Here is a 15,677-nt window from a genome sequence, read left to right on the forward strand (position 1 = left end):
GTCTAACATTAATGAGTTATGAATAATGAATATCATTAATGAATGAATTAATAAACCAAACAAAACCCAACAAAATTTTGAAAAGCAGATTTCAAAATGCATCTAGTTATTTATTTTGGATTTGTGGTTTTCAATCAGATGAAACAACTTTAATTTTTTTATAAAAAGTGTGCAATCTCAGTGAATCAGCTTCATCAGTGGCGCTGATCAATTAACAATAATTTAGTGGCTGCATTTTATTTATTCATGTATTTACTGAAGTATTGTGAATTTAAGTAAATACATTTAAATTAATAATATCAGCAACTATCATATTGGGGTGGCCAGAGTTTACACAAGGCCACCCCTTGGGGGCGCCCCTTGTTTCAACAACGATATTAAGCTTGTTTCATATTGTCATATGAATAGCTATCATGCGGAGCGCACGTGATAGTCACACAGGCGCATGCACAAATTTAATCTGACACCGCTAATTAGTGCCTATAGTAGCTGCGCTGCTCTTTCGAATTATATTGCATGTACTCCATATATATGTATCAGTAAAGATTGAAATTGAGTGATTGAATATTGTTTATAACTTTGTATATTTGTCACCTTATACCTTTTATGTATATTTACAATTTATTCCTGTTCTTCGACAGAAACCGCACCATATAATCACACAAAAGTGAATGTCGTCATAAAGAAATAAAGGAAATTGGACATGTTCATTCTGGAGTAGCTGCAGTTCTTTCTAACAGAATTAGGCCAGTTGGGTTCCAACCACACAATAGCGTACAGAATATCCCACAACCAGCCTGGTTTTAGAGGGGTTTTGGCCATTTCCAGGTTTTGGCTGTGCTCCCAGCTTGGCTAGGCTGGTCAAGCTGGTTTTAGCTGGTCATCTCCCAGCCTGACCAGCTAAGACCAGGCTGGAAATGGCTGGAAACCAGCCTGGAAATGGCCAAAACCCCTCTAAAACCAGCCTGGTCGACCAGCTAAAACCAGCCAACCAGCCTAGGCAGGTTTAAGCTGTATTTTTCAGCAGGGTATAGAATCGAATGATCATTTGTCTTTTTCCAACGATAACAAAACGCTCTGTAGTCGATCATTCATTGCATTTTTATGTTTTCAGGAATTTGTCTGAACAAACTGGAGTTTGAGTCTTGTCTTGGGAAGTCTACATGAACTGATGCTAAAATAAGAATCAACTACCTTAAGTTTAGACCTTGTGGAAAGTTGACTTGTAATGACAGGTATTACAAGTCAGTTCATTACGACGCATACATCTATGCTGTTTAAATCTGACGTTCATGATACATCGCTAATAGTGCATTCACACCAGATGCGGATGGATGGTCAAGCACGAGTGAGTTACATGTTAAGTCAATGTGAAGACATGCATAGACGTCCTGCATCACGAATGACGCGTTTTGCATGAATCTGAAAAAAAAATTCGGAACTTTAGTGGACATTTGCATTGTGTTAACCAATCAGGAGCTTGCTTTTGTAGGGGTGTGAGTATGATGTAGTTGGTTTGTCCTCCTGTAGACAACAGCTCATCAAACTGGGCTCGGCTCATTCGGAAGCACCGCTAAAAGCTCCATCATCCAGGTTAAGTTTCTGGAGGAGTTGATGAACTCACAGAGCTGGCTGCACTTCTGAAAAGAGCTAGTGCACACAGACATGGCGCCGAACAAATCTACGCCGTTTTTTTCAGCCTTCCTAAAGCACATAAAGCACAGCTACTATCTCAATAAAATCCATGTTAGCTGTTTAGCAATGAAAATAGAGTGACCGAGCAGACAGAAGCCCCACCATGACGTGAATCTGCATCTGTTGTGAAGGGAACATCACGCATAAATGAAGCGAGTTTGATGAGCGAATGAAGCAAGTCATTTCAAAATGTTCTATTTACATGCAAAAAGGATGATTTATTCGCACATGCCGCGTATGGTGTGAACAGCTTAACTCATACATTTATTTTCCTTCGGCTTAGTCCCTTTATTTATCAAGGGTTGCCTCTGTGGAATGAACTGCCGTCTTATTCAGCATATGTTTTATGCAGCAGATGGGAAACACCCATACACTCACATGCATTCACACTCACTTCAAACTGCTGCTAATTTAGCTTGCCCAATTCACCCATAGCACATATCTTTTGACTGTGGGGGAAACCAGAGCACCTGGATGAAACCCTGGCGAACATGAGGAGAACATGCAAACTCCACACAGAAATGCCAAATGGCCCAGCCGGGGCTCGAACCAGCAACCGTATTGCTGCGAGGGCCGAGGGGACAGTGCTAACCACATTTTTGTAAACACTTTTGTACATTTTTTACAGCGATTGTCTTTTTTCTTAAATGTGACTGAAATAATCACTTAACTGCACATAATAAAACTTATCAATTAAATTGCAGTAGCGTATTATACAAAATTTCTTTCTAGTTCTCAAATGGCCTGTTTCCACTGAGTGATACGGTCCGGTACAGTTCGGAACGCTTTTATGGCCATTTCCATTGTCAAAAGGTACCTAAAGTGAACCGTACCGTACCACTTTTTGAGTACACTTTGAAAAGGTACCTTGCAAAACAAAAGGGTACCAAAAGGTGGAGCTAGATACGCAGCTGAACGCTATTGCTTTACAGAGATATGTCACTTACGCATACACAAGCAGGAGAATGAAAACAAAGAAACTGCCATTTTTAAATACACAGCGGAGACATTACATGGTAATTCTATATACATTTAATAATGAGTCATGGTCGACCCGAGCTCAAACAAACCATGTCGCTGTCTTAATGAACAGCCACAAAGCCAAGATCTGCGGTGTCCTGTTTTTGTTTTAGGAGCCCGTCTAAAAGTGCGAGCGGTTCCACTTTCTCTAAAGAGCTCTGCTGCACGTCTATATTTTAGAAATAACAAACTTTTTGAGCTCATGATAATAACGTTCATGTGATAATTGAAGTGCTTCTGACATCCAAACGTGAGAGTGAAACATGAAAAAAAAACAAAGGAGAAGCTGGAAAAAACAGAGCACATGGCACATGGAAAATAATGCACAGCCATGTATAACAGCCAATATGCTTAGTGCATTGTTTTCTAATGATTCAACACATCATTAAATATTCCTTACAATGCAAAAGCACCACTTGCCATCTGAAATGTCCTCAATGATGTGTGCTTAAGTAATTCAGGCTTATGATGAACACTTTGAAGATGCAGTTCTCATATATTTATTTACAGTCTTCACATATCAAAGTATTGTATGGAACAAGGGCATTATTTGATTAAACATTGTTGAATGGAATCATACATGGTGTGGGTATGAACATACAGCATTTACTGTGGGATCTCCACTTCGCTCTGGAGACCCATAGAACAGTTAACAAAGGGAAATTATTTTTAAAAACTTGACATAGCACATTTTATTCCCACAATGACTAGCCTATTAGCATTGATGACGGCCTGCCCAAGCAACAATATGAATACAAATTATATTAAGATGAATTTTACCCAAATCTGATTCCTGCTGCACAAAGCCGGGGCAGGTTTTATTCTGGGTTAAGCTGCGGTCACATTAGACCAGTGTTCACCAAACTTGTTCCTGGAGGGCCGGTGTCCTGCAGATTTTAGCTCCAACCCTAATCAAACACACCTGAACAAGCTAATCAAGCTCTTACTAGGTATACTTGAAACACCCAGGCAGGTGTGTTGAGGCAAGTTGGAGCTAAACCCTGCAGGGACACCGGCCCTCCAGGACCAGGATTGGCGACCCCTGCATTAGACTTTGAACATGCGATATTCTGTCGTGCGGCGCTTCGAAAAGGGGCGGGATTAAACAAGTTAATTAGACAAGTAAAAAAGCGAGCGATTGGTCCATGTTTTAAATTTCTGTCCAGAGAGGTCATGTTTTGATCCTCGATTGGTCTCACGTAGTCAAGTGATGCGATTTCGCAGGTCAGAGTTCACCAAGCTTGAACTTTGCATCGCAGCAACCTGCGAAACTTGACACATGACCCTGCGTTTCCGGTCTGACGTATTCGTGTGCGTATGAATGGAAGTCTATGGGAGAAAAAGCCCAGTGTGACCGCAGCTTTAGAGATCGCAAACTAGATCAGCTGTAAATAAAGTGGGATGTGGGATCCCCCCAGGCCCCAAGTGTCTTTAATTTCCGCTATGTAAATGTGTCCATTATATTTTGATAATGATACCTCTGAATCTTCAACATAGACATTAACTGCTGAATATCTGGAGAGAAATGACTCAAACTCACCCTCCGATGTCTTGCTTGTTTGCTGCTCGCATCACGGTTCCAGTCTGCGTTGACAGAGAACATTTATATAGAGTGCTGTGAAACAACCTAACCTGATCTTAACCAGGTCGGATTTTGTCAACCCAAAACTTACTCTGCAGCAGAGTTTGTTCAACTCATTATTGTGAAACAGGCCTCTGATGTTAATAACAGTAAAGCATGATAACAGTGTCATGTGATAAGCTTAAATTAAGACTGAAACTTTCATGCTCAGTAACAACACATGATGTCTTAGGTTTTTATTAGGTTACACTTTCAGGCATAAAGGTTGCTCTTTAAATGCATTTTTGAAAAACTAGTGCTGCGTCCCAGTTCACACTTATACTACACCCTAAAAGTATGTACTTTATGTGAAGGACAATGTTCATTCAATCATTTTCTTGTCAGCTTAGTCCCTTTATTAATCCGGGGTCGCCACAGTGGAATGAACCGCCAACTTATCCAGCAAGTTTTTACGCAGCGGATGCCCTTCCAGCTGCAACCCATCTCTGGGAAACATCCACACACACACTCATACACTACGGACAATTTAGCCTACCCAATTCACCTGTACCGCATGTCTTTGGACTGTAGGGGAAACCAGAGCACCCGGAGGAAACCCACGAGAACGCAGGGAGAACATGCAAACTCTACACAGAAACGCCAACTGAGCCAAGGTTCAAACCAGCGACCTTCTTACTGTGAGGCGACAGCACTACCTACTGCGCCACTGCCTCGCCGAAGGACAATGTATATACTTTTAAGTGTGTAACAGAGGAGTGTGCAAGCTTTGGGACATACTACTTTCTCGTTAACAGATTGTTATGTTGTTTAGTTACGCCCCCTGACAATCATCTCGACACATCATCCACATTTCTTTCTTATTTAAAGCTGCAGTTGATGATTGTCTTCAGAAGCATTTTTGTTGTGCTGGTTGAAAGTCTCTTCACAGTCTAATAGTAATGATTACAGTAAATGATCTAAATGTGTTTATATGTATTTATATATTTTGGGTAAGGCATAAAACTAAAAAATGTTCATCCAATTAAATAGAGTCGAACCGACATCTCTTATTATTCCGATAAGTAGCCCAATCTGTCTGTCAGCAAATGCAGATTTAAACAACTGCGCAGCCTTTTGTACGCAGCTCCGCCGACCGCAGCGCGTTCACAAGAGAGAATCTGTAAAAACCTGCTGAATCAAAACTTTTTAATAACCTGAATCAATATTGGAGTTACCTTTGCACGCTGGAGAAGTGATGACACCATGTCTGAAGGATTTCTCTTAGACAGGTAATGTTCTGTTTTAAAACTGTTTTAGCTTCACGCTACGCTGATGTAGCGTTAGATGTTGTTGTCACAAATGGGTTATATCATCACAGAAGTGTTGTTCAGCCACTAAAATCTTCCGATGAAAGATTGATGAGACTATTTTCAGTTTCATAAGGTCCTTTTACAGCATCGATGATGTAGATTTTAATTAGTTTAACAACAAAACACAAGTAAATAGCGCTATTCCGCCTAGTCTCTCCCTATATTGTTCACCATGCAACTCTAAATATTCACTCTGAAATAGCATGTCAGTTTGGCTTGCATGCTGCCGGACAAGCACTAGTTACTTTTAACACATGAGAGAGGGCTCTTCTGCGGTGCTCGTGTTTCAGGAGGTGTGGCTCTAGACGGCAGGGGAGGGAATGTGATTCAGAGATTTATGCTAAGCTGTTAGCATTGTGGAAGATCACCTTCTGCACCTTTAATAAACTACCTTATTGGAGAAGCAGCAGACGGATAATCATGCAGAGTCTTTCATGCCGAAGAAATCTCCTCAGCTCTTTGGATAATTGTGCAATCTGATGATAATGTCCAAACATATCTTGATATAAGTTCACACTGTTCACACAGATGAATTATAACATGGAAAATGTGATTTAAATATGTTCCACTCGACTAGATATCAATTAAAAGTCATTGAAACAACTTTATTGAAGCTTCGCTACTTGACACTTGGTCTTGCATGTTCGCCATGTTTGTAGTTTATTTACACTTTTCATCCTTGTTTGTAGTTCTAATCAAATTCAAGTCTAACATGCAATGTATCGTGGCCAATGTTAGCGGTTAGTGTATGGATGCTTCAACACTGGATTTTTCCAGAAAATAGTTGACCATCCGGCAACCTTTGGCATACTCTGTTCATCATTATGGTTTGGGACATACCAATTCTATTTTTGAATACTATTTAGGATGGAGAGTATGCGAATTGGGACGCAGCATATGTAACCCCGCCGGTCCTACACCACCCAACCCGCTCTGAGCTGGGATCGAATCGGTGACCTTCCGCATGGGAGTCGGGTGCTCTACCAAGGAGGCTAAAGACCATGACCCCTAGCATCTATCTGTCTATCTAGAGCACCTTTAGAGGTCAGAGGAGTGAGGTTTACCTGCACAGCACACACTAGCTGGCCTCCGTTACACTCACCCCCTAAACATCACTCCCATCCGGGTCACGGCACCAATGTAACCCCACCAGTCCTACGCCACCCAACCCGCTCCGAGCTGTTATCGAACCGGTGACCTTCCGCATGAGAGTCGGGTGCTCTACCAAGGAGGCTAAAGACCATGACCCCTAGCATCTATCTGTCTATCTAGAGCACCTTTAGAGGTCAGAGGAGTGAGGTTTACCTGCACAGCACCTACTAGCTGGCCTCCGTTACACATAGGGCTAAAATTCCAACAAATAACCACTTTTGTTGATGTGTTTTTCTATTTAAAAACTCAATAATGGTCTGTTCCATTAAGAATCTAGACTGGAATCACAAAGCTCCACATCATAGTATATCTGACAAGAGAAACCTTAACTTAATTATTACATGAACTTAAAAACACAGTTCCCATAATGCAAATATTAAGAAAATCCAACATGTATATCTACAATCAATGACACAATAAACGATATGAACTGTACAGCAATATTTACACAGTGTGTCTGACATTCAGACCATTAAAAAAACCAGAAGGGTCTCAATTTCAGCAGGCGACAAGAATCAGTGGTCAGATACCTGTTAAACAGCATGCAAAATGTAATGGATGTTACTTTTGAGGGATTTACATTTTCAAAAGGATTTAACTGCTGATGAATACACCTTCAGTGGTGAGGGCATAAAGAAGTATATTAATGAATCAATAGTATTGCACAAGTCTTTAGCACACTGAAAAATAAAACAGAGATGCTTTAAAACAACACATCTTATCTTATGTTTTGAAATTTGTCTCTAAGATTCTTAACAACGCTGTGCTGACTAGAATCAGCCTTTTTTCCAGAAGCCACAGCATCATCTGATGGTTCACTACAGGATGAGGCTTTCTCTACTTTTTTGCAACACTCAGTCTTGGGCAACTTTTCTGTCTTACATCCACCCTCTTCCCTTTGACGGTATTCCTCTGAGTCCTGATACGCTCGACAGCGGTCGATGACAGCCTTGATTGAGATCTTCTCGTGAGAAGTTGGTGAACGGATTTGGACATAGCCATCATCATCCATTAATTCCGGTTTCTTGCCCTCTTTCGTAGATAAGTCGATCTCTACTGCCGGTGGAACCTCGGGAACTTTCTCAATCACGATTATATTCTTCTCATTTGGGAGCGTAGCTTGAGCAGAGACATAGTAGCCACTGCTGGCATCTGTACTCTGAAGAATATGCAGATCTCTCAAGTACAAACTACCCAATTTTTGGTCAAGAGAGCCAGCACGCTGTGTCCGAGTTGGGAATTGTTCTGTATTTTTTCCATTGTAGACCGTTTGAAACGAACAATCCGAGGAGCCATTAGAAGTGATTAAGTGGCTAGAAGAGCAGCTGGAACGTCGTGTAGAACTGCGGTCAAACATCCTGTCTGCTGCAGACTGATTTTGGGCTACTGCTGGCTGAGAAGACGGGTTGTCTAGGTGTGCATATTTTGAGCGAAGCTCCCGGACATCTGGCCAGTTGAACTTCTCGGGTGGTGTAGGACTGCGAGCTGGGCTAGGAGGCATAAGCTGCGCCTCCTGGTCTCTATCACGATCAGCCTGATCATATGGAGCCATGGACGGCATTGAGTCTGGTTTACCTGTTCATCAAAATGCTCAAAATTAGCGGAGCAGCAAAACGGGATACATTAAAATGACACGAAAAAGCTAAATCTCGGCAACTAATAGGTCACACTTTACAATCATAGATAAATATACTAGATATCACATAGGGACCCTGAGCATGCGTCAATAGCGCCGCCACATTGGTACAGTGCTCCCAGGACAAATGTCATTCAACCGCACTAGTCAAGACAGTGTTATTACGTGAAGATGCGGGACTTTAGCGCTGTCTACGGGTGTAGTAACGAGCAAACAAAGAAAACAAAGCATAAAGGCAGAACATTTCATAGGTAATATTAAGTTTTTTTCTGTTTTTGTATGTTCTGAACTTTTGTGCTAATCAGGTCACGTTATTGAGGATAACTGTCACTTACTGCTTTCACCATAAGACAAAGAAGCTCCAACTCGCACTAAACACTCGACTTATGCTAGTTTTGTTGAATAACATCAGCAAACAATGCAAAAGAAATATGACAATGAGATGCTGCGCTGCCAGAAACTTGTATTATTGTCGGCTAACGTTAGTGAAAGAGTCGTTCGGGGGATTCATTCACAAACAAATCGCTCTCTCCGTCAGTATGAGCAGTGAAAGCAGGAGAGGAGTTGTGTTTCAGGACACAGATTAGATTAAATTTAACAGGGAGGGTGGATAGTACATTTCTGTACACAAAAACAAAAGCTTTTTGTCAGGAATGCCCGTGCGGTCACTGATCCATCAATGTAGAAAAGTGATGTAAAATTATAATTTTCGTAATTAGAAAAAAAAATTACATACTAACATCCAGGAAAACTCCCGATCGTAGATATATGTGTTTATGTGTATATCTCTGGCTTTGCCTGGCCACAGTCCTCCACTGTACCTTGGTCCCGCATTCATTTCAAAGGAGCGCTACCCTGTAGCAAGATGGCGGCGCTATTGACGCATTCCGTCCAATAGACAACAATAGGCCAGGCGACATCTAGTGTATATATCTATGCTTTACAATAAGGTTCATTAGTTAATGTTAATTAATGCATTTACTAACATGAACAAACAATGAACAAAACATTTACTACAGTATTTGTTCATGTTATTTAACGTTAGTTAATGAAAATACAGTAGTTCATTGTTAGTTCATGTTAACTCATAACTAATGTTAACAAGCATGGACTTGGATGTTAATAATGCATTAGTAAATGTTCAATTATGATTAATAAATGCTGTACATGTGTTGTTCATGATTAGTTCATGTTAGTAAATGCAATAACTAATGAACCTTATTGTAAAGTGTTACCAACTAACGTATACTAAAGCAACCAATCTAAAGAAATGTTTTAAATAACAGCAGAGAAGATGAAGATGCCAACCGATTCAAATTGGAAAGAACCTCAGACTGAATGCGATGTTACATTAACAAAAATGTAGACATTCATTCTGTTGTTGGCACCTTTGAGGAATGGAACACTAACTTGTCACAACGTCAAACAAGCGATTATTCTAAATGCAGAAGCCCTTGCTGTTTTCTCGTTTTACTGTAAAACCCTAATATTCCAGAAAAACCCAGATGTCAGAAAAAAAAAAAAACACAGCTTCACCCTTGGTCAGTGGCGTAGCGGACGGGCCCGCGTGATTAGAGGGCCCCACGTCGTCGCGATTTTCAATAATTGAAAATCCGACAACCGCAATAATCAAACTCTTGGGAACAACTGTGGTCGGAACCAAAGTTCACAGGTCTGTGTTCACTGAACTCCTCTCAAGCGGTGGACTACTTCATTCTGATTGCTTGCCGCCAAACCGCATCAGAGCTCATATCATAAAGTTGACTTGATTTCGACTCTCCTTGACGCTCACACCGGAGAAGACGCGCCGCGCTGTTCCTCGCCGCCGGTTCTCATTAAAAATGAATGACTTCTGGCTACTTTGACGCTCTCGCAACTTTCGGTTTGTGATCGATCCTTAGTTTGTGATCGCTCCTCAGTTTGTGAAGGCTTCCCCGCGTTGTCGCTCCACCACCCCGGCTCCCTTCCCCGCTCCTCAATTTGTGATCGCCCCCCCATCCCCAACTGGGGGCCCTGTCAGTGATCCCTGCAGGGGGGCCTTCTCATTTTGCGCTACGCCACTGCCCTTGGTATGACAAAAATTGAACCTGCCATAAGCTACCCATACCTTGGGTTGAAAATAAGTGCTAATGGAAAACTAAATTTGGCTGTGAATGAACTAAAAGAGAGAGTAAGAAGGGCCTTTTACGCCATTAAAAAAATCAACACAATTAGAAATTCCAATTCGAATCTGGCTTAAAATTTTCCAGTCAGTGATTGAACCTATAGTTCTATACGGGAGTGAAGTGTGAGGTCCTCTCCTCAGTCATGAGTTTGATACAGTACTACTTTTCAGGGTCAAAACTGTCTGTTTACTGCAGACTTTTGCACAGACAGAAATATAGTGGAAGAGGTTAGCAATAAAATCAAGCTTAATGATGAAGATGTTTAATGATCCTCTATTGGGAATTTGAAGGACTGGAGTGCATCTAATGTTTTATCCTGCACATGCCCCTTGGATGGTTTCTGCACGGGCTGTATATACATATACAGTTGAAGTCAGAATTATCAGCCCCCTTTTGATTTTTTTATTCTTTTTTAAATATTTCCCAAATGGTATTTAAAAGAGCAAGGAAATTTTCACAGTATGTCTGATAATATTTTTTCTTCTGGAAAAAGTCTTATTTGTTTTATTTCGACTAGAATAAAAGCAGTTTTGAATTTTTGAAAAAATATTTTTGGGACAAAATTATTAGCCCCTTTAAGCAAATTTTTTTCGATAGTATACAGAACAAACCATCGTTATACAATACCTTGCCTAATTACCCTAACCTGACTAGTTCCCCTTATTAACCTAGTTAAGCCTTTAAATGTCACTTTAAGCTGTATAGAAGTGTCTTGAAAAAATTCAAGTAAAATATTATTTACTGTCATCATGGCAACGATAAAATAAATCAGTTATTAGAAATAAGTTTTTAAAACTGTTATGCTAAGAAATGTGCTGAAACAATCTTCCCTCCATTAAACAGAAATTGGTGTAAAAAATAAACAGGGGCGCTAATAATTCAGGGGGGGTAATAATTCTGACTTCAACTGTATATATATCAGAGGTCGCGTTAACCGAATATTTTGACGGATTTTTTTCAGCAGTGACAGAAAAATGTGAAAGTGATTTGTCATTTCGACGGATTATGCTGAGGGTGATCTATCCGCTTGTTAAGTGTGACGTCACGCAGAGCGGCTTACGGGTCTAAGCGCTCTATTCAACTGAATGGGGAGACTCATGAAATGGTAATAATAAACGTTTACAAAGCGATTTAATACTTTCGAAAGTCACGATCGCAATATATATGTCCATGCCTAATATCCGATGGCTAGAAAGTGATTCATTGTTTTATAAATTGTTAAAATTTTGGTATTTGTTATGCAGCAAGCCCAGCGGTTGTTGTGTACACTATGACTTTATGTAAAATTAACTTTAATGCGTGATAGGAATAAAACGCGATCATAAACGAATGATTTCTCCACTCAAATGAATGGCGGCTTGGACTCGGAAACAGTATACATACGTCACAAACACGTCACCACTTAACAAGCGGATTGTAATTTGTGGCTAACTGTAATTCCAAATCCTGTCCAGCTGATGGCGATTGCCCTTGTTTTGTCTCCCCTTTTTTTACCGCTGCGTACAGTTGCAATAATGTCACAGCAGCTGAGTGTGAGAAGTTTCTTTAAACAGCCAAATAGTTGTGATATTAATAATAAAGGTGAAAAAAAGAGGAAGTGATGCAGTTTTGTTCATTCGTCAAATAAATGTTTTAAACAACAGCTAAAGATGCCAACCGATTCAAATTGGAAACACAGATCATGCCACCTCTTTCACTACATTTAGTAAAGATTTGCAGTCATGTAGGCCAGGGGTTCCCAAACTTTTCAGCCCGCGGCCCCCAAAATGACAATGCCAGTGACTCGTGACCCCCAATATTCTCTGAGGTGGTGGTTATAAATACAGAAACCTTGTATGCAATGACGCGCACGCACACCAATAGACCCAAGCCTATTCTTTGTTTTTTTATGTATGTCAGTGCTGTAAATGGGCTAGAAAGTTTAACCTGGTGTTATAAAATCAATCTGCTGCATCTGACAGTATTGCTGTGTCTTTAGTATAATGTAATTACCCAAGAAGTCGCAATCCAATAGAACTATTAACTATAAGCTACTATAGAAACCATATAGTTTATAGTAACTATAAACAACTATTTTTTCTCTTCAGTTGGTTATTGATAAAATACAGTAAGTCTTAAGGTTTAATAAAAATTAATTGATTTTTGAAAATCACCAGGCGACCCCCCTTCATTGTCCCGCTGTCACGATTGTGGATCTGTCTGTTCTTCTATGATGTGTCTGCGTGTGTGTATGTGTGTGTGTGTACGGTGTGGTGCGTTATGCGTTTACGTATATGCGTGTATGAGTGTGTGTGTTGGGTGTCTCTGTGTCTGTGTTAGAGTCGCGTTGCTGTCAGTTGTGTTTACCTTATCAGCTGGGTGGTCACGTGTACGCTGTCACCAGCCTTGCCGTGCGCAGCACCGCTCAGCTGTAATCAGTGGACCACAGGTGCAGCGCATTACCGCGCCTATATATGTTCAGCGTTTCTGTCTCACAGTGTCAGTTCGTTTTCTTCACGTCTGTTTGTCTGTGTCCTGTCAGGTTCCGGTCGCTGAGTTCTGGTCGTGTGTCGCGGGGAGAGCTCTGTGTTTGGACTCTTGTACCTTTCTGTTGGCGGCTCTCTGATCTTGTTCTTCAGTGCTCCCTGTTCGATTTATATTTCCTGCTGCTCGCTTGACTCACTCATCATCTTCCTGCGTTCTTCCTTCTGTCATTCTGTCTGAGTCAATAAATAATTATTTTACTTGCAATTGGGTCTCCCTGTATTCCGTGACAGAACGAACTGACCACTGAGATGGACCCAGCAAGTGTCACCAAAATCCAGGATTTCCTCGCCCACAATTCAGCCCGACTGGATCATCAGGACAAACAAATGGCAGTGACCGGCCAGGCCATTGAGGCGCTGGTCACTCAAGTTTCTGAGCTCACGACTCAGGTTCAGAGACTGGGTTCTGAGCTTCGTGCTGAAGCTGTCCAGCAAGCTCCTCCCACCATTCCACCAGCAGCTCATGCGCTAGAAGAGACCCCCAGATCCACTGAACCGCGACTTCCACCACCAGCATGTTACGCCGGCGAACCAGAATTGTGCCGGTCATTTATAGCAAAGTGTTCACTTTACATCACGCTACAGCCTTCGTCTTTCCCTAACGAAGAGAGTAAGGTGGCGTTTACGATCAATTTGCTGACAGGTAAAGCGGCACTTTGGGGTACCACTGTTTGGGAGCGTAAACTCCCCTGCTGTAACTCCTTTAAAGCTTTCTCAGAGGAGTTAAAAACTGTGTTTGACCGAGCGGTCTCTGGCAGAGAGGCGGCTCGTAAGCTCGCTGAACTCAGACAGAATAAGTTGAGTGTTGCTGAATATTCCATTGACTTTCGTACTCTGGCGGCCGAATGTAAATGGAATGCCGAAGCTCAGTGGGACATGTTTTTGCACGGACTAGCAGATTATATTAAAGATGAAATCTACGTCATGGATCTGCCTAAGACACTGGATGGGCTTATTGATTTAGCCATCAGAGTGGACACTCGGTTACAACAGAGAGGTTCCCACAAGAAACTGCACACTCCACCTCTTCCCACGCAATCTTTTTTCGCTGCATCTTCTGAACCCCCCTCATCTGATCTCGAGCCGGAACCCATGCAGATGGGCAGATTTCGGCTTTCCACGGAGGAGAGGCGTCGTCGCCGCATGGAAGGACTATGCATGTACTGTGGAGTCGCTGGACATTTTGTGGCTTCGTGTCTAGCCAAGAATAAGAATTCGTCGCCGGGTAAGAGTTTACTGGCTGGTGAAATCACCCTTGACAAGTCCCCTAACACAACCATGCTGCCAGTCAATCTATCTTTTAACTCTATCATGCACCACTGTCATGCGCTCATCGACTCCGGAGCCGAGGGGAATTTTATTGACTCTAAGCTGGCGTACAGTTTGAAAATCCCTGTTGTTCCCCTTTCTCTTCCTATCGCAGTGCACGCTCTTAGCGGTCTTTCTCTCCCCACCATCACACACTCCACTGCTCCTATAAGACTCATTACTTCTGGTAACCATTCCGAAACTATTGAGTTTTTTTTAACAGAGACTATTGCCACTCCTGTGATCTTGGGACATCCCTGGTTGGTTTTGCACAAACCTCACATTAATTGGGGACATAATACTGTGCTTTCTTGGAGTGAGAGCTGTCATAAATCTTGTCTAGTGTCTGCTTGTTCTGCTGTTTCTCGTTCTGTGTTTCAGGAGGAGCAGATGGATCTGTCAAACGTGCCCCGTGAGTACCATGACCTGAAGAGAGTGTTCAGTAAGTCCCGGGCTGCTTCTTTGCCTCCTCATCGTCCCTATGACTGTGCAATAGACTTATTGCCAGGTACGTCTCCGCCTAAAGGCAAATTATACTCGCTTTCTGCTCCAGAGAGGGAGGCCATGGAGAAATATATTTCTGATTCTCTAGCAGCCAAGATCATTCGCCCCTCTTCTTCACCGGCGGGGGCGGGATTTTTTTTTGTAAAAAAGAAGGATGGTTCCCTTCGCCCGTGCATTGATTATCGAGGGCTGAACAACATAACGGTCAAGAATACATACCCTTTGCCGTTGATGTCTTCAGCCTTTGAACGTCTGCAGGGGGCGAACTTTTTTACAAAATTAGATCTCCGCAATGCTTATCATTTGGTTCGCATAAGAGCGGGGGATGAGTGGAAATCAGCGTTTAACACCCCCAGAGGGCATTTTGAGTACTGCGTTCTGCCCTTCGGCCTTTCCAACGCTCCGGCTGTTTTCCAAGCATTCGTCAATGACGTGCTGAGAGATATGATAGATCAGTTCATTTATGTTTACCTGGATGACATACTGATATTTTCCCATTCTCTCCAGGAACATGTTCAGCACGTCAGGCGAGTGCTTCAGAGGCTGTTAGAGAATGGTCTTTATGTCAAGGCGGAGAAATGCGTTTTTCATGCACAGTCTGTTCCCTTTCTAGGGCATATCGTGTCAGTCGAGGGGTTGCGCATGGATCCAGAGAAGATTAAGGCTGTGGTAAATTGGCCAACTCCTGATTCCCGTAAGGCCCTGCAGAGGTTTCTGGGCTTTGCCAATTTCTACCGGCGA

At 41.9% G+C, this 15,677-nt stretch overlaps 1 protein-coding gene and 1 long non-coding RNA gene across 2 annotated transcripts in view; one reads left to right on the forward strand and one right to left on the reverse strand.

Annotated features, from left to right (window-relative positions):
• The first annotated feature begins 1,011 nt into the window (after window positions 1-1,011).
• LOC147832084 (uncharacterized) lies at window positions 1,012-7,436 on the forward strand. Its single transcript, XR_015518111.1, has 2 exons — window positions 1,012-3,597; window positions 3,746-7,436. It is a non-coding gene; the product is annotated as an uncharacterized LOC147832084 (long non-coding RNA).
• si:ch73-212j7.3 overlaps window positions 3,200-15,677 on the reverse strand; it is a 75,532-nt gene continuing 63,054 nt past the window's right edge. Inside the window, exons 19-20 of the mRNA XM_087297955.1 lie at window positions 3,743-8,373; window positions 3,200-3,586 (exon numbers count right to left, since the gene is read on the reverse strand). Of these exons, the coding sequence (XP_087154081.1) occupies window positions 7,517-8,373 (857 nt within the window). The 3' untranslated portion in view covers window positions 3,200-3,586; window positions 3,743-7,516. The remainder of the gene's footprint in view (window positions 3,587-3,742; window positions 8,374-15,677) is intronic.

This window comes from Danio rerio, chromosome 20 (assembly GCF_052040795.2).
Source record: "Danio rerio strain M-AB ecotype USA chromosome 20, GRCz13ab, whole genome shotgun sequence".
Lineage (NCBI taxonomy): Eukaryota > Metazoa > Chordata > Actinopteri > Cypriniformes > Danionidae > Danio > Danio rerio.